This window comes from Vidua macroura, chromosome 16 (assembly GCF_024509145.1).
Source record: "Vidua macroura isolate BioBank_ID:100142 chromosome 16, ASM2450914v1, whole genome shotgun sequence".
In the NCBI taxonomy this organism is placed as follows: Eukaryota; Metazoa; Chordata; class Aves; order Passeriformes; family Viduidae; genus Vidua; species Vidua macroura.
The window spans coordinates 4,452,707-4,480,589 of NC_071586.1; the positions used below are offsets into that span (position 1 = coordinate 4,452,707).

At 38.8% G+C, this 27,883-nt stretch overlaps 1 protein-coding gene across 17 annotated transcripts in view; it reads left to right on the forward strand.

Annotated features, from left to right (window-relative positions):
* Nucleotides 1-27,883, forward strand: part of RBFOX1 (RNA binding fox-1 homolog 1) — a 1,011,377-nt gene that overhangs the window by 751,591 nt on the left and 231,903 nt on the right. For 5 of the 17 annotated variants that reach the window (XM_053991716.1, XM_053991714.1, XM_053991729.1 and 2 more), the window contains exon 2: nt 22,204-22,424. The exons of 11 other annotated variants lie outside the window; for them this stretch is intronic. In XM_053991716.1, coding sequence (XP_053847691.1) covers nt 22,338-22,424 — 87 coding nt within the window. In that variant the 5' untranslated portion in view covers nt 22,204-22,337. Of the gene's footprint in view, nt 1-19,310; nt 19,434-22,203; nt 22,425-27,883 lie in introns of those variants that run through there. One more of the 17 variants, XM_053991715.1, reaches the window with a different exon arrangement.

Here is a 27,883-nt window from a genome sequence, read left to right on the forward strand (position 1 = left end):
TAAAACCTTTCTGTAGGTTTTTTTTCTGCTGTAGTGTAGTATAAACCATTCTGACTTCCAGCTTAGGAGTGCATAATAACAGATTCTTGCATGCGCCCTAGATTATCTGTGCATGTGGGAGGGATTCATATGTCTGCAATTAAAATTTGCATCAGATAAATATGATGTGTTTAAATTTCTGTAATTTGCATGCCATAACTAAAATGTACGTTCTTGGTAGTTCTGTATTCTGGATCTGTTTTGGGAATGATGTTTATAGATCAGCTTTAATGATCCAGTGTGACTTGTGCACTTAGTGGTTACATACAAAATGTACTCCTGTGTTTTGTTCTGGATTTGTTGTTTTGAGTTTGTCAAAGAACAAGTTGTGTGTTAAAGATAGGGCTTTTGAAAGGCAAAATGGGAATTCAGGTGAGAGGTCAACATGGCCACACAAGGAGCTGATAAAGGATAACATAAAGATGAGGCTGGGTGCTCTAATAACCTTCCTCAGTGAGATATTGCAGTATCATTATGCAAACACATCTATAGCATGGCACTGCTTTAAGGTTTCAGAAACTGTGCAACTCTAATGAATACTTTAAAACAGGGAATTCAACTGCATCCATTCCATCTGAGAGAAAGATGAGAAGTGATTGCTAATGCACTTTACAAAGCGCTATATCTAGCGGATAATTTTTAACTCTTTAAGTGGATTAACTGCCACACTGAAAGAATTTTTTTAAAGTGTTTGCTTTCTCATCTCCTTAATCCTATTGTCAGTTTAGAATCATCCTGCATGTGCTAACCACAATTATATAATAGGTTGAAGAGTCTGCTAAATTTATGATGAAAATTGTGGCAGGTTCAAAATTCTGTGCTTGTTGCTTCTTTTGATTGCTGGTTGGCATTTTAGTTATTCTGAATTCCTAGAGAGTCAGATAATCATGTACTTAATTCACATATGGTCTCTTTTATTTTATGCATTTGGTTAAGTATTTCTTTAGGAACAATGCTACTTTATCTCAAAATTATCCAGGCAGAGAGGACTGAGTTGACATCACCTGCAAAGCCAATATAAGATGGTTCTGGTTTTAAACAGTAAAGAATAAGAAGTTGGGTTTTTTTGAAAAACATTAATAAACTTTTACCGTGACAATCTACTTTGATTTTTTTATCTTTTTCCCCTATCTGACAGTTAAGAACAAATCGACAAAAAGACTTAGTTTGTATGTTTAGTGCAAATGTCACTATTTTAGTGAAACTGTAAATGTTTTTTTCTATCAAGTTGTCTATCGATCTTAAATACAGGTAACCTAAAAGCTTTATGTGGCAAGTTAATAACTAGTGAATCCCCCTGCCTGTGCAACCTATGACCAGCAGTAAATAGATACTGTGAAGCTATCATGTATTTTTTTTCTCTCTAAAAATTGCACTTGAGATATGTCTGCTCATTTGCACCTCAATTAAAATGAACTCAGACATCTGTGTTACAACTGAACTCTCAGTTGTTGAACTTGGCTGCCTATTTAGAACTTATGAAGATAATTATTCTTATTTTTGTGTGTCTGCATTGGTATTCTGTCGTGTGTAAGTTTTACAATTGGAGATATGTCTTTCTCGAAGTCTGTGAAAGGCATTACATTCTTCTCAAGATGGGTAAGCCAGACTTTGTCACTAAATATTTATTTACCCTCGTAGCCACAAGGATGCTGCTTTTCTGTGGAGCTGAATGAATCATTTGGGAAAATCTGTGCTTTGGTAGTCATTTAAAATTGGCCATAATTTATTTGTGCAAGTGACATCACTTGGCCAGTTTGTTTAGGATAAATGGATAAACTGTCTTCCACAGTGTGCTATAGAAGTGCTGTACTACTTTTTCCAGGGTTAGAAACTTGAGTATTTGCTCTGATATCTTTGACTTTAGACATGTGTATAATATTTTAAGAGCCAAATGCGGAACTGATTTTTTTAAAAAACCAGTTTATGCATGGAGGATGATTTACCTAAAAATATTTTGAGTTTAACTCTAGAAAATAAAGTTGAAAATAAAGGACAGCGGCCTAGATCACGTTATAGATTAACTCTTTATAAGGCATTCACTTGAAAAAGCCAACAGAAACTGAAGAATGCTTCTGAGTTAGTTGTTTGAAATAGTCTGAAATTGTGTGGACATTTTCTTAATAAGATGGTTCTAACTATGGGAATCCAGAGTGACTTTTCAAAGAACATCACACCAAAGTGACTGTGTCAGTGGCAGCACTGAACAGAGGGAGGACATGGGGCTCTGCCTTGCAAGTTTTCACTGCGTCACTGTAAGGACGGGGTCAGCTGGGAAAGTGTGGATGCATTTCGGTGAGAATTTTCCTTAGTGTGAATATTTAAAGATACAGGAGAAGGGAAGTTGCATTTGTCGTGCACTCTATCTTTTGGTAACATTTAATGGGACTAGAAACAGCTGCACACATGTCTTTTCTCTTCTCCTCCTTAATATGACACATCAATGCAAAACCCAATTTCTGACCACAAGTTAACATCAAATGGTAAACTGAAGTAATTTTTGCAGCAAAATATTGACTGCTGGTAAATTGAGATTTGGGATATATTAATGGAGGCTTAGTTCTGTTAACTGACGTTTTCCTGTGGTCTGTTTTCCTGGTTATTCTGTTGGTGTTTTCTCAGTAAAGTGACAAAACAAACTTGTTTTGAAACATCATGGAATATTCCATGTCACGGTGTACAATACTGCTGTCATTATTTTAAAATTGGTAATTTTTTTTTTTTCCTGTTTAATGATGATAGATGTGCTTTGTTTTAAATAGTGAAGTGGTTTGTACAAAGGGTAATTCCTCTTAAATGGAGCAATTGCTCATAGTGGACATTCACAGATCGAAAACAATTGAACTGAAACTTCAATATCAACCTTTTCTGTCTTTAACAAAGTAGTTCATGGTACAGCTCTCATATCAATGATGAAAAGAATCCACCATGAAAACAAAGCAGAAACCAACAAAACCTCCATCTCTACCTCAGCTAATCCATTACTGCTTACATGGTAAATTAGTGTAATTTTATTTGGGCCTTAAGCATTATGGCTATGGAGAAAAGCTGAATTCCCCTCTCAGTTACTTATGTCATGCTTCTGGATCTGATGATTTATAGGAGCCTGAAAGACTTTTTATCACATTGTTTCTTCATGGCTTAATTCAACGTTGATTTATTTGGTAGCAATTTCAATTGATGTAGTCAATAGTGTCAATAATGGAATAAGGATTAGAACAGATTATCTTTGTGCTAAAATTGTGTAAAAAATTGAATGGATGAACAATTCAAACAGTTCCCGGATACAGTTTAACTTTTTTTAATAGCACATCAATTGCTGAATGCCACCATTGCAGTTACAGTTCTGAGTATCTAGTTTTTGCATTTAATACTTCAGTGACTCTTCAAAAGTTCAGGTATGTCAGTTGAATTCAATAACTGATGTTTTATGGTGACACTGCTTAAACCAATCATGAGAACACTGCCTTTCTTTGCCTGGTCCATTTACAGTACTCACTCTGTGGCTCTCCTGTAAAATCAGTTAATCTGACTTTAGTTCTTGAAAATTTTAAGCATCTGTTATCTTATAAATTGGAGGGAGTCTCTGCACGATTTTGTTCCTCTCTCTGCTTTTTCATGGCAATTTTCATGTGAGAACGTACAACCTCTGCTTATGACTGCATGAGTGCAAAGAAGTCCACTGTACTAATGCTCACTCACCATCTGTTTTTCTTACAGCTGGGCCTTGAATAATTGTCCAGTAGCTGATGGACTGAGGGTAGGCAATATTTTCAGGGGTTTCTGATTCATTTAACCAGCTTCGCTGCCCCAAGAGAAACACACTTCTTGTTTATTCATATGTGTAGGGTAAAGGGCTGTGCTATGTCAGACGAATTATAGCACTCTGTTAAAACAAAAAAAGGAGCTGCCATGCTACAGACCATATCCTGTGGATGCATTTGTACCTAAGGGGGCACTGTGGCACTCCGAGGGAATTTTAGTGTATGAATGAAACAGACCTCAAAAGGTGGGAGTGCAGCTGGTGCATCCAGGAGTGCTGCTAATGCGGATTTCAGGAATGATGTCTTGCTGTTTAATCTGGTCAGGGTAAACAAGATCGTTTGGTATTCACCAACAAACTCGAGAGCTGGTATTTGTGACTCCACCTGTGACTGAAGCCCAGTTTCCACGTTTACATATCTTTTGTCCCCCAAGAGCTGCTCTGTTGTTTTCTAGAGGCTAATGAGAAGTGGCTTAGAGATCAAGTGCTGTAGCAGCTCTCATTCTGAGTAAGAGCTAGTTTGGGGCATTTAGCTCCAGCCTTGTCAAACAAGGTCAGTCTCTTACAAAAGGAGAGGAGGTGCTTTAGTGAAGTACTCTCCTCTTTAAATACTAGAAGGAGGGGGGAAAAAAGCCCCAGCCAAAAAGAGAAAACCAACTCCAAACACAAAACCCCCTCAACAAACCAGAAGAATCTGTTAAGAAGGTTACCTGCTGCTTTGGACTCCAAGTCAAGAGCAGTTGCAAAGGAGCTTCCGTGTGACAGGAGCAGGTGAATATTTTTGGCTTAGAACCACTGTTTTCTTCTAAGTGACCTCTTTGAACATTTTCAAACACTTTATTTAAAAAAGGGATGCCTGGATATTCCGTTTGAGCTATTTGTAAGTTACCCCTATTCATTATATTTGCTAAATATGTATATGGATGGATACTTTCTGGGTTAAAAAAAAAAAAAGTGATGTGGTATTTTATGCCATGGAAAATGTGTGGTGATTATGTAAGCAGGGTTTTTTTCTCAGGGCAGTCAGTAGATATTTCAGTTTTAGATTTTTTTTTTTGACCGTAGCCATTCAAAACTAGATTGACTTTTTTTGGTGTTCAACATGTGTATTTGTGAGTTGGTAACTAAGTACAATGACTATGTTAATATTAATCCTGCTAAGAATATTTTTGAAGTTTTTAATAGGTGGCATAAATGAAAGTGATAAAAATTGTGACACTGGAATTTATCACCTTGTTTTATAGAGTTAGAATAATGTTGGTGGAAAGGAGAAGTCAGCACCCTCCAAGAATCCTTCAAGCTTTCCTGCCTTTTAAAGGTGCATGTGTGATTGATTTATCAGTTTTAAAGTGTGATGTGTAGTGCAAGAGCTCTCCTGAGAACCTGCTGTCATTTCCTTGCTGGCATTGCTCATTTCCCTCAGAGTTGCCTAGTGCAGCACCATTGACTTCTTTTACATTTTGCTTCCCCTCCCACTCCGTCAGTGCAGCAGCCCAGTGAATTTAATTAGAGAAAATAGCATATCTAATGCCTGTGCTATCCTGCCTGGTTGTACTTGGGCCTTTGGTCTTTTGCACTCGAGCAGGCTCCAGCTGTGGAGGGATCTCGCAGTGTTTTGATCCTGCTCTCTCTCGTTGTGTTGAACACAGGCAGAATCAAAATTAGATACTGTAGTAAGAACTGAAGTGTTCAGTGAATTATTTTTTGTTCACAGGGAGTCACTGATTTTTACTTTTTCCTCCAGATATGGAAAGAAATTCTGTGGTACTTCAAAACTGAAATACTTAAGATGTTCAGGTACTCATGAGTAAGAATGCAAGTGCTTTCATCTTAGACCATTTTTAAATTTACCTTTTAACCCTTTATTTCAAAATGCACTAGAAATTATTGCTCTTCCTAACTACAAAATCTTGAATATGAGTTTTTTGGTAACTGTACATTGGTTTTATACTCTCATCTCATATTTATGGTTTGTGTATATACTTATAGCTCTAATATGCCTTGCCTCAATTCCTTACTGATTTGCAGTAATATTTATTATAATTATGGTGTAGTTTTGAAGTTGACTTCTTTGGTTTTGCTTCTCATAGCATTTTGTTTTATAGCAATCATCATTATTCCTGTTGTGGACAGTATGTCTTGTATACATGAAATAGTTAATTACAGATATTGATTATGGGCATGAAGCCTTATTGACAAACAAGGAAAAATAAATTTTAAAATACAAGCTTATGATAAGCACAAACTTTGATGAAGCATTTTGAAATTTAAGTATTTCTTTGAAATAAGTTAAAGTACATTGATAAGCACAAACTTTGATGAAGCATTTTGAAATTTAAGTATTTATTTGAAATAAGTTAAAGTACATTGTAAAGGCAGGAAAAAACAAGGTTAAAAGTTCTTCCTGAGAAGATTTTGCTAAAACAGAGCTAGTGTGAAAATTTGGGGGTGAAAAGAACTTAGGCAGCCCATATATTCCATGGGTGTCCCCTCCATAAGCTTTCTTCCTTTTCATGTATTAGTCCTGTCTCAGAAATGTTACGTGGCTGCATGGCTCAATTAATGCTCTGTGGCAGGAGGAGGAAAAAAATGTCTCTGTCTTGTCAGAAGTGAAGTTATTTACTTTCAAAAGCTGACAGAATAGCACTGCAGGGGCTTCATTTATTTCCGTTCAGAATGTCATTATTGTGTAATGCAGAGGGACTCCTGCATGCATTGCAGGCTTATTCTTGTAACCTCGGGTCTGCTGGATGGCTGCAGAAGTGTAAAATGGCCCACTGGAATGTTTCCCTCTTCTGACTTCAGCTTGCTCACTTTTGCAAAGCAGCATTCCAAGTGCCTTATTTATGGCTTTGATGGGATTAATGTGTTTTTTGGGGGTGCTGATGCTCGATACCTTTGGAATTGATGCTGGACACCTTTGGAATTGTGCTCTGGCCTGGCTGGAGCATGGATTGGCTCCTCCGTTACCTTTGTAATGTGTGTCATTTTCCCTGATGGGTAGCATATGGCTTGAGACTGCTTTTTCAGCATTGCTCAGTCTGTCATGCTCTTTGGTTTTCCCAAGTCTAGCCCCAAAAGGAATGTTTTAGCACAGAATGCTTCATCAAGATTATTTGCTGTTTCGTCTCAAAGTTTGGGAAAACATGAAACTTTGCCGTTGTTGTATTGCACGTACTTCAGGGGCAGGATAAGTAGTTTTGATATTCCCTACCCAAGTTCAGCACGTCATGCTGCAAAAATACAGGAGCATTCAGAAACTGCAGCTCCAAAGGGCTTGGTTTATTTTTTCCTTTCCCTTTGATACCATCTCTGCCAGGTTCACTTGCAATGTGAACCAGGCTTGGCATGTGCACGTGAAATTGCCTGTTGCTCTTTGGAAAGCTTTTTGATACACCAGAAGTAAAAACACAGAAACAGCAGAGTTCAGGAGTACTTCTGCCCTTCTTCCTGCCTCCTCTTAAAATAAATAAATGCTCCAATACAAGATTATTGGAGGGGAGTCCCATTTTTTATGATAGTTGATTTTTTTTTTCCTTTTTAGGGGTAAACCTTCTTTGATAGGAATTTTTCTTTTTCATTTTTTTTTTTCAGTTTAGAGTGGTAAACTAAAAATTATTAAAATGCCAAATTAATTTGTCAGTACTGGATTTTATTTGCACACTACCTGCCTTTAAATGAAGGGAAGTGGATTCTGCTTCTAAATGGGTTTGCTTGCTCCTTTCCTGCTTTTCTCTTCCTTTTATTTGCAGACATAAAATCCAATAAATTTCTATTGCAGTTGCTGGGCTTGGGGGAGAAAAAGGAGAGGAAAAGTACAAAGCTATTGGGAAGCGTCAAACACGGCGGATGATGAAGTACATTTCATAGCAGCCAATTCCAAGCCCAAAATCCCTGTTGTGCAGGAAGGCTTCCCAGCTCACACAGGAAATTCAGCCATTGCTCGGCAGAGTATTAATGATTTATACACCCCGCACCACTGCTTTTGTTCACTCGCAGAGCCGGGCTGTGTTAATAAAGGAATTTCAGGGAAAAGGGTCCTGGCATGCTGAGTTGTTTTGCTCAGTGCAGTGGACACTGCCTCATAAATCAAACGAATTTAGTGCTTTACAACCTTTCAGAGCTGCTGAGGGTGGTTGCTTTTTGGTTTTTTTTTTTTTTTTTGCCTTTTTTTTTTTTAATCTGATACACCTAGGAATATTTTCATTTCTTTTCTATAAAGAATGAATGAACTACTGGATGAGATCTATCTCAGCTGTTTTAGGGTTGATTGGTTTGCTTCACCGTGGCATTATACTTCCATTTGTTTTCCATTTGGATTTATGCTTTATAGTGTTGTCTATGGAAGGAGACTGGCATGGTTTTATTACTATAAAGAGATGCAGATCACATTATATTCTGTCTTGTTTCTTAGAAATAACTAAATGAAATATAAAGGCAAAATACATTTGCACTAAGGAAAACAGTTTTATATTCTGTACCAAAAATAAAAATAAATAATAGCATTATTTAATATTCTAATTTAAAAATAATTTTTGTTTTTATTAACAAAAATAAGCTTCAGTGTTCCTCTACGATACATGCGAGTGATAATTTTTGAAGTTGCTTTTTTGCCTGGAACATTTGTTTCTTAATAGCAACTGCAGGCTTAGGTACTTAATTTTGTATTGATTTACATAATGTTCCTATTCAAATAGTGGAACAATATGGATATTATGAAAGAAAATATGTATCTACATTTGATTAGAGAAATGACGATAAAGAAGGATGTTTTTGAAAAATCTCTGAAATTTTGATGTGAACTAGAGTATTGAATAATGTTATGGGACATTGTCCTAGCAGAAAACCACTTGGTTGGATAGTTATGGAGCCTAATCTTTGATTTCCATTGCCTCTTTAAAAGCAAGATGGGAGAGGGGACAGGAAATATTGCAGGGAATGTGTTTTGCAATCAAAGGGAGCCTGGTTTTCCACAAGCATCTGAAGACGCTATTACACAGCAGGCACAATGTGTTTTAGCCTGTTTGGGTTGTTCAGAGTCATAAATTCAGGTACCTTTTTGTACAGCAAACACAGCTGTCCTGTCCTGGCTTGGTCACAGTAGAAAAGGTGATTCCCTCTGAGCTTTGTGGAAGTCAGCAGTGTGGGGATCAGTACTGCAGAAGTTACAGCTCCTTTACAATGCCAGGAATTCTTTGTAGTTTTTGTGGTCTGCAGGCAAATCAATACCTTCTTCCCTGTTTTCCTCCCTGGTTTAAATATCACAGATTAATATAAGGCAGGTGCCCAGTAAATGAGGTTTATTATGTTTATAGAGCAGCATTGCTGTATTTGTTTGTCCTCCATTATTTGGGTGCGTGAGTGTTTCATTGTATTTAATTATGTCTGTGAGGCACAAGACAACAGTCAACATCTGCTCTATTGTTGCTGTGGTTTACAGATAGCTTTGATGGGTTATTAAACAATCTATTTTTCAAACAGCAAACAGGGAAATAAGCTGCACCCATATTATGTAATTTTGTAAAGGTACATTATGTAATTAGTCCCCTAGTATTTGCACACTAATCTTTTATTTTGGTTGAATATGTGCTGTTCCATTTCAAAAAAGTGATGATCCCTGGCAGTTTTTATTTAATGGTGAATTTCTAGTTCCTCTATGGCTTGAGTTGATTTTCTCACTACTAATTTGATTTCACCATATGTTTTATATTGAAATAATGTCTGAGTTGTGAATGCTAATACAGAAATTAGAAATGTGCATTAACTTTCATTTATTACTGAAACAGCTACTGACAAACTATTACTACGGAGGCATCATTAGGTATCTTGAACTATTTTTGAGTATAGGTTTATGCTGTTACCAAGGCATCAGCTGGGGAAGGCAAGGTTCAAACTGCTTTGACTCTCTTAGATCTGACTCAGGGCAGAGCATCCCTCAGTGCTCCCTGGGCAAGGGAAGTTGTACTGCACGGGCAGGGAGATGTCCCTGTAGAACTTGACTCTTGTGCAATGGAATACAAATGGATTCCCTGATGGAAAAGTGCTTGTGTGCTAATCTGCTTTTGATTTTGTTTTGATTTAATGTACCTGTCAACTGTTTGAAGTTTCTTTATGTAACACTGGTATCCACGATACTGTATCTGGATGCATTAAGGCAAATCACTGAAAGATTGCAACTACCCAGCATGTGATTTGTTTTTGCCTCAAAATAAAATGTAGAAGAAAATGTTCCAGACACAAATGATGAACAGATCCTAAAATTAGACTTTCTTTAGCTTTTATCATTGCAGAAAGTCACCTATTAAAAATGTTTGAGAACATGAGTCTGTAATATTTTCACGGCTCCTGAGCTGCTACTGCCCACAGTTCTAGAGCTGCAGTTTGCTGGGGTTGCTTCTGACAGCAGGACTTCTGAGGCTTTGGAAATGTTGTTAATCCAATGAGCCTGACTTAGGAATGCAGGTTTTCCATTGAAACAAGGTGGTTCAAAATCCTTTGTGCGTGGACTCTGCTCTGGTGAGACCCCACCTGGAGTTCTGCATCCAGCTCTGGATCACATTGCCCTCAGAGGGTGAGGAGTCTCCCTCACTGGGGATATTCCAGAACCATTTGGACACACTCCTGTGCCCTGTGCTCTGGGGTGGCCCTGCTGGAACAGGGAGGTGGCACCAGATGACCCACTGTGGTCCCTTCCAGCCTGACCCATTCTGTGACCTGTTGGAGCCAATCCAGGGGTGGCACTGAGATGATCAGAGGGATGAAGCACCTCTCCTGTGAGGAAAGGCTGAGAGAACTGGCATTGTTCAGCCAGGAGAAAAGAAAAGGCTTTGGGGTGCCCTAACTGTGGCCTTCCAGTGCCTGAAGAGAGCCTACAAGACAGATGGACAGAGATTTTCTGTGAGAGCATGGAGTAACAGGACAAGGGGATGAATTTAACCTGAGAGCAGGTTACAGGAAGAAACTTTATACTGTGAGGGTTGTGAGACACTGGCATGTTGGCCAGAGATGCTGTGGATGCCCCATCCCTGCAAGATTTCAAGGTCAGGCTGATGGAGCTCTGGCAAACCTCCTTTAATGGAAGGTGTCCTTATTCAGGAATGTAGATTCTTCACTTTTTTTTTTTTTTTTTAATGCAAGGGCTTGCTAGAAATACTTAATCTCTCTCTCACCTACCTGGAATCTAAACAGGAGTTTCATATCTGTCCCTTCAGGTGTCAGTAGATGTTCCTCAAGGGATGTGGCGAATTACTCTTGCAGTTTTGACAAATGGAAACTCAAACAGGGTTTCTAATTACAGTTTACTAAGAAGTGAAGGAATGTCAGGGTACTGCTGTTTGTAGAGTATTTTTGTAGAGAACTTTGTTTTCAAGGTGTTTCCAGAAACCCCTTGAAACAGAAACTGGGGACGGGACGAGGGTTTATTTTAATTTTTATTTTCTGTAATATCTATTACACACAGGTGGGGTGTGTCTCTTGGGAAGTGCTCATTATAAACAAAGATTTGTGTTTGCGTGTAGCCAAACAACCCAGGCAGGTGTCTCCAGAAGCCTGCATGGGAATGGAGCATTCCCAGGTCCTTTTTCTGGCATGTGATGCAGACATGAATTTTCCTGGGTGAGAAAAGCAGGATCAGAATTTCTGCTGGAGTAGATCAGTTTATTGACTTCTGCTGAGAGTGTTAGCCATGGCTTTGCTGTGAAATTAATGCATCGCACAGTGAATGTGCAGTTTCTGTCAGCGTATTCTTGGATATTTTGCTCAAGAATAGTTTTAAATGTTTATTCACATTAAAACTGTACAAGTCCTATGTACCCATTTCCAGAAGAAAATAAATTTTGCAACTGCTTTATAAAAACTCCAAGGGAAAGCTATTTTGAGCTTGCTTAAGGAAGCTGAGTTACAGCAGGCAGTATCTGATCTGTGAGAGTGATGGACACTGGTTACTGTCAGAGCTTCACAAGGAGTTAGGGCTGTGGAGCACAAAATATTTCAGTATTTTCTTCATGCGATCCTAAAGGGCTAATTAGGGCTGAAGGGTTGAGGATAAATCAGGAAATTTAGCTCTTTGACCACAAACAACCAAATAGATCTGTGGAAAAACACAAATATTGTTAGGCAGTAGTACCAGATCACACCAGCATCCAAGAAGGGAGGCTGTGAAGACCTATCAATAAGAAAAAAAAGAGGTAATTATAAAAACCTTTGAAAAGTATTTCTGTAAGAATCCATTACTCCCAGTTGCCTCATTAATTATCCTGAAATCTGACAGTTCTGTAGAAGCAGCTATTCAGTGCCTTTCTGTCAGTGCAATTCAAGAGAGATGTTCCAATAATAGCATTTCTAATCCAGATGTGCAAGTCAGGTCTGTCTTATGAACCTCTTGAACAGTTCATGTTTGTTGAGCACCTCAAATTCAAACTTGCAGAGGAATATTACATTTCTTCATTTTTGTTCCTGCTGTTGAGTCACATGTATTTTGTTGATTTAGCTCTTTGCTAAATAGTGTCAGATGTTTCATTTCTTCTGGTTAGGAACAAATCACTATTGAAAAACTTTTGAGAGGAGGTAAGATGCTTTCAGTCAGAAAGTTTGAGTTCAGTCTTTGGTGTCTGAGCCCCTGATCTTGAACTGCAGGAGAATTGACAACTTCTGAGGTCTTAGAAGGAGACTACTTATTCTTTTAATTCCTGCAGCAATAAAAATCTTACTAATGTCCACCTAATATCTTGAGTATTCACTAAAGCAATGATTTCAGTAAAAATAGATAATCCTCTTATGTTGTCCTTCTCTGCACAAATTTATCCCAGTCCTTTGCTGGTCCCTTCCAAGGGCACTGGCACAGGTTGATTAAAACCTAAATGAAGGTGAGATTAAAAAGGCCATTCTTTCTCTATTTGCTTCTAATATCAAATGGAATTGACAAAAAATAAAGTGGATGGCAGGAAAGGTTTTTACCATCTGGCACTCCTACAGCAGTCTTCTGGTTTTCTGATCTTAGGTGCTTTCTCTCCTCTTCTGTTATTCTGAGCAGTAGCATGATCCCCCTAGCTTTACATGGTCCTGAGAAAGTTGTGAGAGACATCATTAGAAATCAAGTATTCCCATGAATTCAGTGCCCACTGTGATTGCTGAAGAATACATAGGGCTGGAATGTGTAATGAATAAGTAGAATATTTTTAATAGGTCTTAAGGGAAGGGAGAAAAGTAAACACATGATGTGATTCTTTCAGGTGAGAGCTATTCACTGTGTTACCAGGAAGATTTCTTGAGGCTTAATCCAGGGAATTTTGTTTTTCCAAATTAATTGTGCTGTGTACCAGCTCTGGGTGGTGCCTGCAGAGTACCAGAGCAATCCCACTGATGTTGATCTGGCTTCAGTCACAGACCCTCAGACTGGGGCAGAAAAGACGTGACCCTTCTCAGGGAAAGCCAGGTTTTAGCTTGGCCTGGATAGGCCAAGTGTAAGACCCCACACTGGGTTTAGGAGTGGGATAGGTGTGTCTCCAAACATGTGCATTAGCAAATATCTGTGAGGCTGAATTGACTTCACACATTAAGCAGCAATGAAGTTGAAAAAGCTTTCTTAACTTTCTGCCATTCAGATTTGGAGGCAAACTTCCTATCAGCTGAGTTTACTAATGCTTTCAGCCAAATCCTCCCTGCCTTAGATGCTCCTCGCTTGTAGCTCTTGGCTAAACTTTAGTACTTAAACTATTGCCAGTGTCTTGAGTAGAGCTGAGTTATGGCTTACATTACATCTAATGCCTTCAAGTCTTGGTATTTTATCTCTTGAAAATATGAAACTTGTCAGCAGTGAACAGAAATTCCCTCTGATCCCTTTAAAGACCTATAGGGTCTTTATTATTTTGGGGTTTGAATTGGTTGTTTCTCCAAGGCACCCTGCTCACTTAGGATATCTACCCTCTGCTGGTTTCTGCAATCAAACCATAGCACTTGGCATGGTAGGGTGCTTGAATGATGTATTTATACAGGCAGGAGGCAGGGTTTAATACCATCTCATGATTCACTGTGCAGTCCTATTAATATGAGCTTGACTCGGGGGAATAAGTAGCTGTTACTTGTCAGCAAATCCTGAGTGTATTAAGGGGGTGAAGTTGTACTGAAAGATCCTCACAGTGATACTCTGCTGTTCCCAAGGGAAGTAAATGAAAACTGTACTTTGATGAATAATGAATGTTCTAATTGGGGTCAAGAAGAAGTCATAGCTTCGTGTGATACAGTAGTTAGAGTAGCCTGACTACAGCAATAAAGAAAAGTCTGTTTGACCAGATTTGGCAATAAAAATGTGACTGTCTGTCATCTCTGTCATCTGCACACTACTGAAGCCTGGGATGTGACAGTGACAGGCAGGTGGTTGATCTCTTGCACAGCGTGGGTGTATTCCTGAGATCCTCTTTGAAGTATTGGTTAGTGCCCATAAGATATGGCCATGAACAGGTACTGAGACTGGTTGAGTGCTCAGATACAGCCCAAAATCCTGTGTGGAATGGATGAAGAGCTCTGATGGCAGGGCTTGGGTATATCACTAGGATTTATTAAGAGTGGGTATTGGTTAGAGTCAGTCTGTTCCTGATTTGCAAGGAAAAATGTTTTTGTTTCTGCTGGGCTGTATTTGCAAATGAATATACCCTAAGGGGAAGATTACAGCCTGTTCTTACATGCTGACAAAATACGTGCAAAAATACGTATTTCTTGGTCATCCTGTATTCAGCACACAAAAGAGAAGAAGAAATGAAAGAGATTAAGGAAAATATATGCAAGTATGATTCTACTACATATTTTGTGAAATTATTGTACATACAACCTGAGACTTTATTAAAGATGTATGTGATACTGCTTATCATTTGTGGAAGATGTACATAATTTTCAGTAGTTAGTCTATGTAACTGCACAATATCAAACAAGCATGAGATCTTGAAAGTGTTCTATGTTTCATACAAAATTTTCTAAGCTGCTTAACTTCTCGTGGATTGGAGGCTAATCTCAGCTGGTTTAGAAAATGCAGATAATCTCAAGAGCAGAGTAGAGAAAGATATCTGAAGTAGCCTGGAGATGGGAGAGAGTGTTCTCAAAAGGGCCAACAGGGAAAATTCAAGTGATTTGGTACAGCTATCCAGCTGATAAGAGTTATGTAATAAAAGCCAGCATGGAACTCTGCAAGAGAAGGAAAACAATGCAGTGCTCACTAAGGCAGAAGAAACAAAGTGCAGAACTTTGTAACACATCTTCAGTGATGTGAATAAGTTGTGATGTCTGCGTGTCAAAATCAACTCTTTGTACTTAAAGCGACAGTATTTTCCTACAGTTTTACAGCTAACTTTTCTGAGTGATCCGGGACAATTGGAGGCACACAGAGAAGCTTCCTTCACAGAGCTGTGCAGGCCTATGGAGGTGTGTTCCACCACTTTTTGTAGCTTTAGGAGACTTTACTGTGTGGCACCTCGCAGTCCAATGTCATCCTTTTCCCAAGTGCAGAGCACAGCATCTGAAATAACTGAAGTTTCCAGATCCATGCTGCTTTAATTTTGACTCAAATGCTGGGATAATAATGTGGTTGTGATCCAGAATCTTTCTAACTGATATGATAGTGCAGCTAAGTTAAAAGACACCTATAGCTATTTGATTGTTTTTTTTTTTTGTTTTTTGTTTTTTTCCAGAGAGTAGCTGTTCAGATTGTTCTTGGCTTTTGTGCCTTGATATGTAGAGCTGATGACAGGTCCTTACGTTTCTGTGGTAGCCCAAGGCAAGTCCAGGCACAGAGGGAACCCTTAACTCCAGTTTTAACCTTCTGCTTCTCTCTAGCATACATTTATCACCTATGTAAGTGAATGTGTCTTGCGACTCACTGAAGGGTAAATCACTCTCCCTGCTGTCAGGGGACAAGTTCTTATCTTTTAGCAATCCAGTCTAAGCAGAGAGTGAGGGTTTCTAAGACATAGAAGAGGGCAAGCCTTGCCTTTAAGAGTTCTGGAAAAAGTGCAGCTAAGTAGATGTGTATCTTTTACACGTGCGTGTGTGTTCTTTTATATTGTTGTCATTGTGGTGGTCTTCTTGTACCCGATTCATTTCTCTTCAAAGGAATTTACAATCAGAGGTGGATACAAATTAGAGTTGACCTGCAGAGGAACAGGAATATTGGTCATCATGCCACTGGACAGTCAGTTCATCCCCCACTCAATGTTTTTGTGTGGCATTCTGGCAAGAGGAGGTTTTGTGGACTGAAAGAGAATGTTCATAGGTGTTTAGAGAAGGTCTTAGCTGGTAGCAGGCAATTTCAGGAATAAGTATCAATTTGGAGGTTGGTTAGGAGGTGAAGGAGTAAAATATTCAAGGCAAGACAAAGGATATTCATCTTTGAGTTGTTGACAGTAATAGCTTGGGTAGGAATAGGCTGAAGTGAGCCTCTGAAGGGGATGACAAGTGCTGGATAAAGGTAATAAAAGGATTTGTTTTGGGGCAGGTGCAGGTAGAGAAAGTGCAGGTAGAGAAAGAAATGGTCTTTATGGGAGCATTCCAAAAGAAATGCAAAGTAAACGGGCCATTCTTTAGCCAGTGAGATACTGCAGCAGCCGGTGGCTCAGACCACAGCACTGACTATAAGAAAGGAAGGTGAAACCAGAGAGAAAGGATTGGCTGAGAAACCAACATTTACTGAAATATTGTGCTTCAAGTGTTGCAAGGCCAATTGGCCTACAGGGCATCAGCCTTAATTTCTCTAGGGCTACAAATAGTTTCCCAAACATGTTTTCCAAGTTTTTACTTCTGTGTGAAGCTCTTGTATTTGGCAGGACTGTAATTATTTATTGTCTTTGAAATCTCCAAACTTACTAGCATTGTATATTTAGAAGAAAGAGACTAAAATTTGAACTTGAGTGGAACTGGAGCATTGTTGTTTTCTGACTGAAGAATCAGCTGGGTTCATCTCGACCTGCTGCTAGATTTTAATGTGCTCCTGAAAGCTAATGTAATTGTTAGATGCTAATGTAATTTTTAAATGGAAACTTTAGGTTCAGAAGAAAAATGTGTTAGTTCTAAACATGCTGTATGCCACATGCTTGAAAATGGTGGTTTCTCCTATTTTGAACGGTTTCTATATCCTTGCCTATTCTCTAGTGTGAACTGAGATGCTTAATGAACTCAAACCACTTTGATGACATCTGCCGTGCTGGTAATCAGTATGAGACCAGCAGATACCTTTGATCTGTATAGGTGACATTTTCTGCTTTAGGAGTCAGTAAAACATCCTTGCTGTCTTTTGGCTCTGCTGTTCTGTGTGCGAGGAGCTGGCTGGGGAACTGGTACCTGGCACAAGCAGCTCCTACACGTTCTTCATGCAGAGGAGAGGGGAGCAGCTGAGATGGGGCAAGCCTGGATGGTGCTCCTGGTGCACTTGAAGAGCCTTTGGTCCTAAATGGCTTTTGCAGAAAGGTGCAAATAGTCTTTGGAAGACAAGTGCAGCAGTTATAACAGTGCCAGCAGTTGTGCTGGGGAGGGTGGGGGAAGATGTGTAGGACAGCTTTTTCTGCCTGTCAATATTTCCTTTAATGCCAGATCACCTCAGGCAATGCTAATCAACAGCAGCTCACCTTCTCTTTCAAAGCATCTGTGGTGCTGGTATCTGGTAATCCTTTTTTAGAGACAGTAATCTAAAGTTGCTGTGGATGAGGGAAATTATCAGGAGACTTGGAAACCAATTTGTCCTTTCAGTTTTGGGGTTTCTTGTACCAGAAAACTACTGAGAAACCTTAACGAGAGAATGGAGAGCATTTGGACAATGAGAAAGGTGGTCAGAAATGGGAGACTTGAACTTAAAAGATTCAAATATGGCATAGCATAAGCTCTGAAGAGGGTGCCAAAGTGGTGCCTGAATTATTTATGGTCTGAGAGACAGGAAAGTTAGGCCAGTGTAGGAAGGAAGCAGGAATTATTTGAAGTTCATTGGTGTTGTGCAGCATTTGGAAGAACTATTGTTTGTGGTATTTTGAACTATATTCAGGCAGTAAGAAGAATTAATTATTTGGCAGAAAGATAGTCTAAATAGATTACTTCTGTCAGAATCTGATTAGAGCATACATCATTGATTGGCTGATGTCTGCATTGCAGGGATCTGCCTTTTCCAGGCATTGTGGCCCCAAGGAAGTTGCTGAAGTCTTTTTTCTTTTTTTTTTTTTTTTTTTTTTTTCTTTTCCCACCTTGTACCATAGCAAAACTTAGGGATCTGGTTTTGTCTGGGGAAGTATTTTGGTCATTGTCTAATGTACCGTTTACATTTCATATGCAGGTGGGATCAAAACTCTGATCTTTCTTGCACCATTTTAATTTTTCTTGTTCTGTCTGAATGTGTAGTCCAGTTTTCAGGCATATTTCTAGTTTTATTTCTGTATCTGTGCATCCATACTGTACAGCAGTCTCCATTTCCTTCCTATTTAAATGACTTCTTAGCAAGCCTTCAATGAAACTGCTATTAGAGCACTCCTGTCAGTAGCTTCAGTTCTGTGCTAAAACATGAGATTAGATTGCTGGGCCTGAAATACTTAGGATTTTTGTGACTACCTACTCGTACCCTACCTTGCTTAACCTATGCTCTTCACCTTTAAGAGCAGCTTTTCATTAATAAAACCTGCCTTTTTGCAAAATTCTGCATAGTTGAAATAAATAAGATGGTGCATTTTATTTGTGTATATACATTTTACATATAAAACTAGTGTTCCTGTGTTTTTCTTGTTCATTCTTCCTCTCATTGCTGAAATCAATTTTTAGTTTCAGAAAATCCATGAAAATTTTTAATGAAAGAAACCAAAGCCAACTAGGGCTTGGGAACAGCTGAAAGTAGCATACCCTCTATGAGCACACTGATAATGGCTTAACATGTCCTCTTTTTTTTTTTTTTTTTCCTAACAGCATTATAATTTTCTAGAATGTAATGGAAATGAAAGTGGTATAGCTGTTTAAATGATCTTCCCTTTTCCACCCACACACAGAGTTAATTTTTTGCAGGGAGGAGGAACCCTGCAGCAGGCAGGAAGTGGGTGCTGTCACAACCAGGGACATCAGAGAGGTGCTTGATGTGCATGTCCCAACCATTCTGGCTTTGTCCTCCCAGAAGTGTTTAGGTCCATGCTTGACCTTAATCATGCTAAAGGTCCTGCTGAAGTGAAGCAGAACTCTCAGATTTACCAGTACTCTTCTGGCTCATTCTCTCAGTCCTCAGCACTCTTAGTGGTCAAATTTCATTTATTCAACATATTCTAGCGGAACAGGAGTGACCATTGATACTAACTAACACCAACTGTAAAACTTAAGTGAAATTTCCTTTTTGTGTGCTGGGAGGGAGCGGAAATGTGTTGGTCTAAAGTGGTGGAGCTGATGTAGAGGCATTGGCATAAGTTCTGAGCCTGGCACGGGGCGGAGACGCAAGTAAAGCTCTGTTGTGCTTCTGTGGTTTTGATTCGCAGAGGTTTGTGAGAACTTAGGTGGCTGGTGCACACATGGGACATCACCACAGAGCCCAGCCACCAAGTCAGAGCTTGCATCTGGAGTGCCCCACACCTAGACATTTAGAAGCATGTTGTTATAGTGAGGCAAGCAAAGCATCCTTGCGTTAAAACAGGTAATTATGGTTTATTTTCAACGTTTGTTTTTGTTATTGCTATCTGCAATGTAGAAAATAGCAACGCTTCTTAGACATTTGATGTTTGCATTATTCTGCAATGTTTATACTGCTTGCAAAGGGCTGGAAGTGTCCTCCTGGAAGCTGCTGAGTTCACACTACCACTGCTATTTGCATCATATTCTGTTATAAGCCATCCTTTTTTGTTACTGTGGATTTGGAAGGCTGTTTTAGACCCTCACTAGACAAGACCAAAATACTTCAAAAAACCCCCAAACTTGGAAAAATATGTTCAGCCTAAATTTATTCATAACTAGGTTTTTCTTGATTTTTAGAGTGTCAGGATTGTCCTTAGCTTAGTCTCTTCCTCCTACTGTTTTCTTCCCTATTCACAGACTGCTTTGCTGGGATAAACAAATCAAATTTAGGTTTCTGTTGCAACATAGTTGTTCCATTCCCCTGAGCACAAAAAGGAATTTATCTACAATGGTTGTATTTGAATTTGACCTTTTTTTTTTTTTTTTTTCCTATTTAATGTGGATGAAGAGAACTGTATTCTGTTGGAAGTACCTCTAAGAAATCAAGAAATAATTGAGAATTAAAATTAAGAAATACTGATAATTTTCTTTTTCCTCTTTGCATCTCACTAGCATCTCAAATTCTTTAAACAGATGCAATGAGATCCTGCTTTTCTTCCTCCTGAGTTTAGCTCTGAAGTTTCTGTCATTAGGAGGAGCATGATCTTGTATTTTGTATTATTGAATTTTGATTAATGCAGCCCATAAGATTTAGCAGTTCTTTCTATGTAATATTTTTATCCTTTCCAGTTTTGACAGTACCTTCCAACTTTGTGTCATCAGGAAATTTCATCAGCAGGTTGCCTTGTGCCAAAATAATTAAAGAAAATGTTAAAAAAAAAAAAAAATCTGTCCCAAAATAGATCACAGAAAAGCTTCCCTTGAGCCTGAGCTTTCCTGTACAAATCTTCCTCCTCAGGTTTTCTAACATCTTATGAAATATATACATGCTGAAACAAAAAAACCTGCCAGGTATTTTACAGAGCAGTTTAACAGTCTGTATTTATGTCATTTGTCCCACTGGAGTCATTTGAGTAAAGCTTGCAGAATCCATTTTATAATCTCCATTCCTGGGTGAAAGAAATCTGCTTTCTTTTCAAATGCAGCTCACTCTGTTGGATGAAACAAAATAGCAATAGTTAAAATGAAATTTTCTTTTTTTTTTAGAAATTAAGTATTTTTAAGTGAGTTGAGACCACAACTTACTTTCTCATATATCCCTTTTGTTTATGTATTTCCAGTCACATGAAAATTAGTGACTGGTTTTGTATTGGAATTAATGGCAATCTTTTGAAAGAAATCCATGCTGTGTCAGCTTGCTTAATAATTAAACTGCAGAGTTTCTCTTCCTTGGTAAGATAAGACCAAGAAACAGGATTTATAGCTAAGCATGGTCAGATAAGCAGTGAGAACAGCATCATCCCCAACAGAACAGTGAAGCAGTTCTGAAACAGGAGATGGAGTGGGGTAAACATCACTTCATCATGTGACAATTGCTGGCCTCATTGGCAGCTTCTGCAGGGAGCATCACTGAGGGTCACAATTCCACATCTAAAGTTAGCAGTGGGGTAAGGCTGGCACTGGGGAGGGCCAGCAGGCAGCTGCCCAGGGAGATTTCCAAATCCTGCAGCACGGCCGCCGTGATACACGAGAATCAATTACTGAAAACCTTCCACGATGGTCAAAATGTGACATTAAATAATTGAGTATCACATCAAATCTTGTCTGCAATTAGTTATCTGGAAAAGTAATTATGCAACAAAATCAAGTAGCTGAAATTAGTGGTGTGAAGCACCCTGATAATTCGAAGACTGTAGGAGATTTTTTTTTTTTATTTCACTTGTAACATGGAGTTGTAAGTACCTAACTAATTCTTTATTGAAATAAAAGAGTCTTGCTCAATTGTAATTCTTGTCATTAGTTACATCTGCACTAGAAGATACATAGCACATAAAACAGGTGTTAATGACTAAGTTGGTTTTGTCTAAAGTAAAAACGAGCTGCGGAATAGAATGTCTTGCAAGCAGTACCTTTAAAACCAAATCTGTTTTGATTTAGGGAGGTAACCAGCCTAAATTTCAGTCCTTTATCTCTTACACCAGTAATCTAAGTTGATTTGCAGAACAGAGTTGAAATACTCTATTGGGAAAATGTGTTCTTTTAAAATAGTTATGATCAAGTTAACAACATAGATGTTGTGAAAGGTTAGAAAAACCATTAAAATATAATTTGCACTAATAGAAGTCGTTAGCTTGCGTTAGCTCACTTATTCAAAACAAACAAGAAAAATATAATGAATCAAAACAGAGTATGTACCCAGTATAACAGGCTGCACATGAACATTGTTTAACAGCTTATAAATCCAGGAAAATGTCTAATTATGCAATCATGATAAACTTGATTATTTTGAAAATGGCTTCTGATGGTAACTGTTGTCATGTATATGCCAGAACTGATAGGAAAATTATTTCTAATCAGTAGATCTGTACAGAATTTGATCTCTATGTGTTTAGTACTTAAAAATCTGAACTGATAAAGAGTAGTTGGCTAGTCATGTTACTTAAGCTGCTCCCAAAATAGCACCTTCCTTTTTGGGTAGAGTTAGGTTTGCAGCTGTTGTCTCTATCTGTTGTCTCTGAAGAAAATTTTAACATTAAGTGTTGCTGACGTCAATTTTTTTCTTTTTTTTACAGCTGATGTGGGCTTTGCCCCTGACAGAAGTTATTTGGTTCTAGCTCTGAGTTTGGAAGAAGTTGGTATATAGATTTTCCCCTAACTTTCAATTGATGTGTTTAGCTTTAGTGGGAGTAATACTATCACTTAAACCATGTTGTCGTCTCAAGGAGTTTTGCTACATCCCTATGGAGTGCCAATGATTCTGCCTGCAGCACCATACTTCGCTGGACTTGTTCAGGTAATGCAAGGCCGCTTCCAACAAGCAACTTAACTCTAGTGCACTTAGAGCAATAATTGGAATTTTTATGGTTGAGAAAGCAAACACTTTTAATACAGGCAAAAGCTCTCATGTAGTCAGTGAGAAGACAGTAGGAAATCAAAAAGATGGATCACCCTAATCTGTGTATTGACATCTCTCATGGCTGAATAAATGGTGTAGTTGAGCTATATTTGCTTGTATTGATTTGTCTGCTGTTTAACATTCATGCCTTTGCTTCACGAGGTTGACCACAGGGCAGAGGATTTGCTATCCATTCTAGGTTTCTGAGGGAGTCAGCATTCCCACGGCAGGTCAGAAGACAAAGTAACTTACCATGATGTGTTTAGGTTAAGTGTTTTAGCACAGCAAATAGGAATAGTGTTAAATATGCATTAATTCATATGTTACGCGTCCCACGGAATGAAAAAGGGGTTGTGGTTTTGTGTGTATAGAAATATATCACCTGCAAAGAATATTTATACACTTCCTATTAATTCCTTTGAGCCCTCAAATGTAAGATCTTGCTGCAGGGCAAGAGTCCTGTGTATTTAGAAGTCAACTGGCAGCTACCAGATTGTTGTTGTTGTGTTTGCTTTTGCTGTTATTTTGTTTTTATCAAAAAGTGGTGCTGCTGAAGTTTCTGCTGGTAGACTTGAGATTCTGACTAGATCTTGTAGATGCTAATTAAGCAGTATCCTGTTGTTTACAGTATTAGAAGACATTAGGAAAAGTCAACATTTCTAAACTCTGATAGAATTGTACCATCTAAGTGGCAGCTGTTGGATATTGTGCATTGACAGGGTCAAGACACAAATGTGCCTTAGGGCATTTCTGTGCTGTGCATAAGTCAAATTAACTGTGAGGGAGAGGGAAACTTTCATTGTGCTCCTTTACTCCAGCGCTTTGCTGACATAGAGGGGCAGTCACAGCATGAAACAGGTGGGTTTCCATATAGGTCCCTTCAGTAATAGAAGACTGTGGGTTGTGTTTTTCACTTCAGGCTTAATACCAGACACACATGTCTAAAATGGAAATATAGCATTGCACGGTGGCCTTTAATCAGGTATTGGGCATCTGTGTCTTGTGGGACGTGCGAGCTGAGGCTGCTTTTTATGCACTGAGACTCATCCAGCAGGCCTTCATATCCATTAGAATTTGGGGGTGAAGGTCGGACACTGGAGCTCAGGCAGACCCTCTGCCATCGTGTCCAATAAATAATTACAAGCAAATCGTGCCTTTCACTCTATGCTGATTGATGTTGAAATTGCTTTTGAAAGTTCTCATAAGTTCCTGTTATAGATTAAGTGCCGGTGTAGGAAAAATAACTGCACCCAACTGAAATGGGTGAATGTAATCAGGTTTAATGGACTCGAGAGCTTGTTGGGAATTAAATAACTATTGATTTGCTGGAAAGTTGCTGTCATTACAAAATGCCACTCTGGACACATTATCCAAGCAGTTAGATTAGAAGAAAGGGCCCTTTGAAAATTTGGGATGCCTTATTTCAATCTTTTCCCTCTTTATTCTCTCCTTAGAAAGATATATCCAGGCCTATGTTACTCCTTCAGCATAGATCTGAAACTGCTGAAATAAAAAATAGATATTTGAGATGCAGTTGACAAGTGTTCTTTGTATGACTACTTCTCTAATCTCTTGTCTTCTCTCTCCCTGATGCCAAAGCTGACAATGGCATTTTGGAAACCAAGCAGACATTTGAGTTACTGTCCTAATGAGTGAATTGCAGCATTAAATGGTTTGAGCAATTTGTCCCCCAGGACTTTACCTGCACTTACAGTATCTCTGGTCAGCTTATGACACCAGAATGCTTATTGTTTTTGTCTTAAAGTAAATCAAAGTATCTAAAATAAATAATGCAAAGGACATTTGATAGGAATATTTATATCATCCTTTTCTAAGCAGTAATTACATAACATCTCAACTTTAATGGAAATTTTCTTCAAACATATGCCTTTATAAACTGATTATGTAAATGTTTTTTGGGGTTTTTTTGGGGTTTTTTTTTTCTGGATGGCAGGTTGAGACCCACAACCCTGAACTATTTTTGAATATGAGGCAGTTTTAAGACTTTATAGGCTTATGAGATGCCACTTTATTTATTTGCATAGATTTCTACAGAAAGTAGGTGTACCTCTGATCAGGGATTCCCCATGATTTTCAACTGGTGTATTCCAAGGGTGTGTATAAAAGCAGTGTAGGGCATTGCCTGGAGATTTGGGGGCTGTTTTGGGAGGTTTTTTTGTGGTTTGTGTTGCACAGTTGAGCAAGAGATATCTCTGTGGAGCAAGGGTTTTCTTCAGAGGTCCTGCACCTTCAAGTGCTGTTTATTATTTTACTTAATGCTGTGGATGAGTAGCTGCTCCAGCTTCTCCTAAATTCATCAGTAAACCCTGCCCTGCATCCGAGGGTGTGGCTTGCTTCTGCCCTCTTGTTAGGAGCAGTGGAATGTATGAAAAACAAAAAAGGAGTGGATACTGTGGGTGCATCTCTGGACATGCCTTATGTGAGCAGCCATGTGTTTTCCTAATTGCATGTATTCTATTGAGGATATTTGTATTCCTTTCATTGACATGATGTGTTTCAGTGAGATGATGGAAAGTGAAATGCTTTTGTTCTTGGAGAGACACAAGGTCCAGGGTTACAGAGATGTTGGTGGTATCAAATTACATTAAACATACATGCAAACTTATTTTCCAGTAAATAAATATACTTTAAACTTACTAGAATGATAGCCTATGACTTAGTAATGCATTTTTAAATGAGAAAATATCTTTGCCTTTTCCTTCCATCTCCTGGGCAAAATTATTTGAGGAAAAAAAGATCACATGAAAGTACAAATAATGCATAAATAGCTTTATGCCTCCTGTGGGTGGGGAGATATTTTCTGCCTTGGCACAAAAAGCCCACTGGTGGCTTCAGGGCTGTCACAGCTCTGCTGCCACGAGGACCCAGGCAGGGACTGCAGTGCAGCCACTGTGTGTGCTGAGGGCAGCAAGGCCCACGTTGTGTCCAAACTGTCCTGCTGCTTCTCCTGGCAAAGGAAATGAAAGAAATGCCATCTAGGATTAAGTGTCAATCCAGTAAGAGGTTTCTTCTCCTGCCCTTGGTCCCCGTCCCAGTTCAGTCATTTGATTCCCGAGGGGGAGCCCGTATGTCCGGATGGGAGTGCAGTCAGGGGGTGCTGATGGCCAAGACCCCTCTGCCCTGGCCGGGGTGTGCAGGATGGATGAGTGTGCTCCTGTACCCTCTGACCAGTTCTTAGAATAGATGTGAAACCAAGCTCCAGTCATCATTAAATTACAAAGTTTGTTGTAAGGCTGCATTGTCCACCATGCCGAGAATACTGTTATTTTGTTAAATAATATCTGACAGGTCATATCAGCTCCATCTTTCATGGCTCTAAATATAAAATGCTTGCAGTTGCTCTGGTTACTTGGAATGATGGATTTATGATAAAATATTTTGAAAGCACACATGCAATATATAACATTTTAATAATGCATGCTAAATTATTTATTACATGGCTGAGTTAGGTAGCTCCATTTCCATTTACCAGTGAAAGAGGTATTCATAGGCATTATTATAAAAGTTATTAAAGTTGAAATTGTTTAGACTTTTCAGTAAACTACTGCAAGGCTCTGAAAAGAGAAACAGTTCTATTTAATAGAAAATGTGGAACTTTTATATATAAGATTATAAAGATGGGGGATTATTTATGTATATGGTCAGTATTTTTTAAAATATGCTTTTATTTTGACATAATGACCAGAGAAGTTCTAAGAGTGCTGAGGTTTTGTGCTTGCATTCATTGTTAAAAATTCATTGTTAAAAACTAAGCTAAAACCTTTTTTTTTTTCTGTTTTTATTTGCTTACTTATTTATGTAGTGATAAAGGGGAGAGTTGGAGAACAAAAATAGAAAATTGGCTGATGATTAAGTAATTCAATATATCGGGAATTACTGTACTTTTAAGTACATCATTCTTAAGCTTAGATTATTCTGAAGTTACTTTGATTTTTTTTTCCCTGTGTATCTGATTTCCCATAACTGGTTAACCAGTGTGCTTGACTGACAACTGAAAAAGTGGTAATCTGGAGACTGTTCCATTTTATTTTAGGGCTGAGAGAATTGCCTAGAATATGCTGTGAAAAGTAGTGGTGCAGACTTCAACACGCTGCCATCACTTTACCCATCTGGAAAACCCTTCTTTTAGTGCTGTTTTTGGGAAGTGCTAGCAGTGGGTACATTCTGAATACTTGTAGGTGTTAGTGTGTTAGGCTACCTGCAAAATCACACTCACATTCTGGCATTCCAGTCTTGGGGAATGCTATGGATTTGTTGTGTCACCTTACATGAAAAAGGATTTTGTAATTTGGTAGGTTTTATTTGAATAATACATTTGAAATAGCAATGAGGAGAGGTTTGAGTTCTTCCAGAGTTGCCTGCAGTGGTGTATGGTTGTTTCTGTTGGTTTTAGATTATGATCTAGTGGGAAGCAAGAGTAATTTCTGTTTACATTGGCTGAATTGCCTCTTTGAAATGCAGTAAGGAGATGATTTAGCTTAAATGCAGATTTATTCTGGCTTGATTGTGTTGTTCTGTCTGTTCTGTTACTAGTGCTGTGCTCCCAGTGCTTTATGAGTAGAGGATTAATATGTTTTCCTATTGCAATCACTTTTCATTTGAGTGTGCATCTTGTCTCGCTTTTGAGAGACCATATCTAGCATTTCTTCCCTCAGTCTGAGAGTTGCAAAGTTTTTCTCCCTTTTGTATCAAAAGTGCTTTTAGCACATGTGAAGTGGTGGTGTTAGTGATGAATATGGTCTTTATTGTTTTCATAGCTGAAAATTTTTGTAAACAATGTTTAAAAGTCTGGAAATTATAGAATTGTTTCTTGGAAAAGACCTTTAGAATTATCAAGTCTGACTGTTAAGTCAGCACTGCCAAGTCCGACATTAATCCATGTCCTTAAGTGCCACATCTATGCTTAATTTTTAATTTACCCTTTTCAAATACCTCTAGGGATGATGATTCAACCATTTCCCCGAGCAGCCTGTTCCAATGCTTGACAACCCCTTTCTAACCTCCAATTTAAATCTCCCCAGGTACAACTTGAAGCCATTTCCTCTTGTTCTGTTGCCTGGGAGCAGAGCCTGATCCCCACCTGGCTACAACCTCTTGCCAAGAAGTTGTAGAGAATGAGAAGGTTCCCCCTGAGCCTCCTTTTCTCCAGGCCGAGCCCCTGCTGCTTCTGGTGCTCCAGCCCCTTCCGCAGCTCCGCTCCCTGCCCTGGACACACTCCAGCCCCTCAATGTCCTTCTTGTCCTGAGGAGCCCAAAAGTGACCCCAGGATTTGAGGTGTGGCCTCAGCAGTGCCCAGCACAGGGGGGCAGTCACTGCCCTGGTCCTGCTGGTCACAC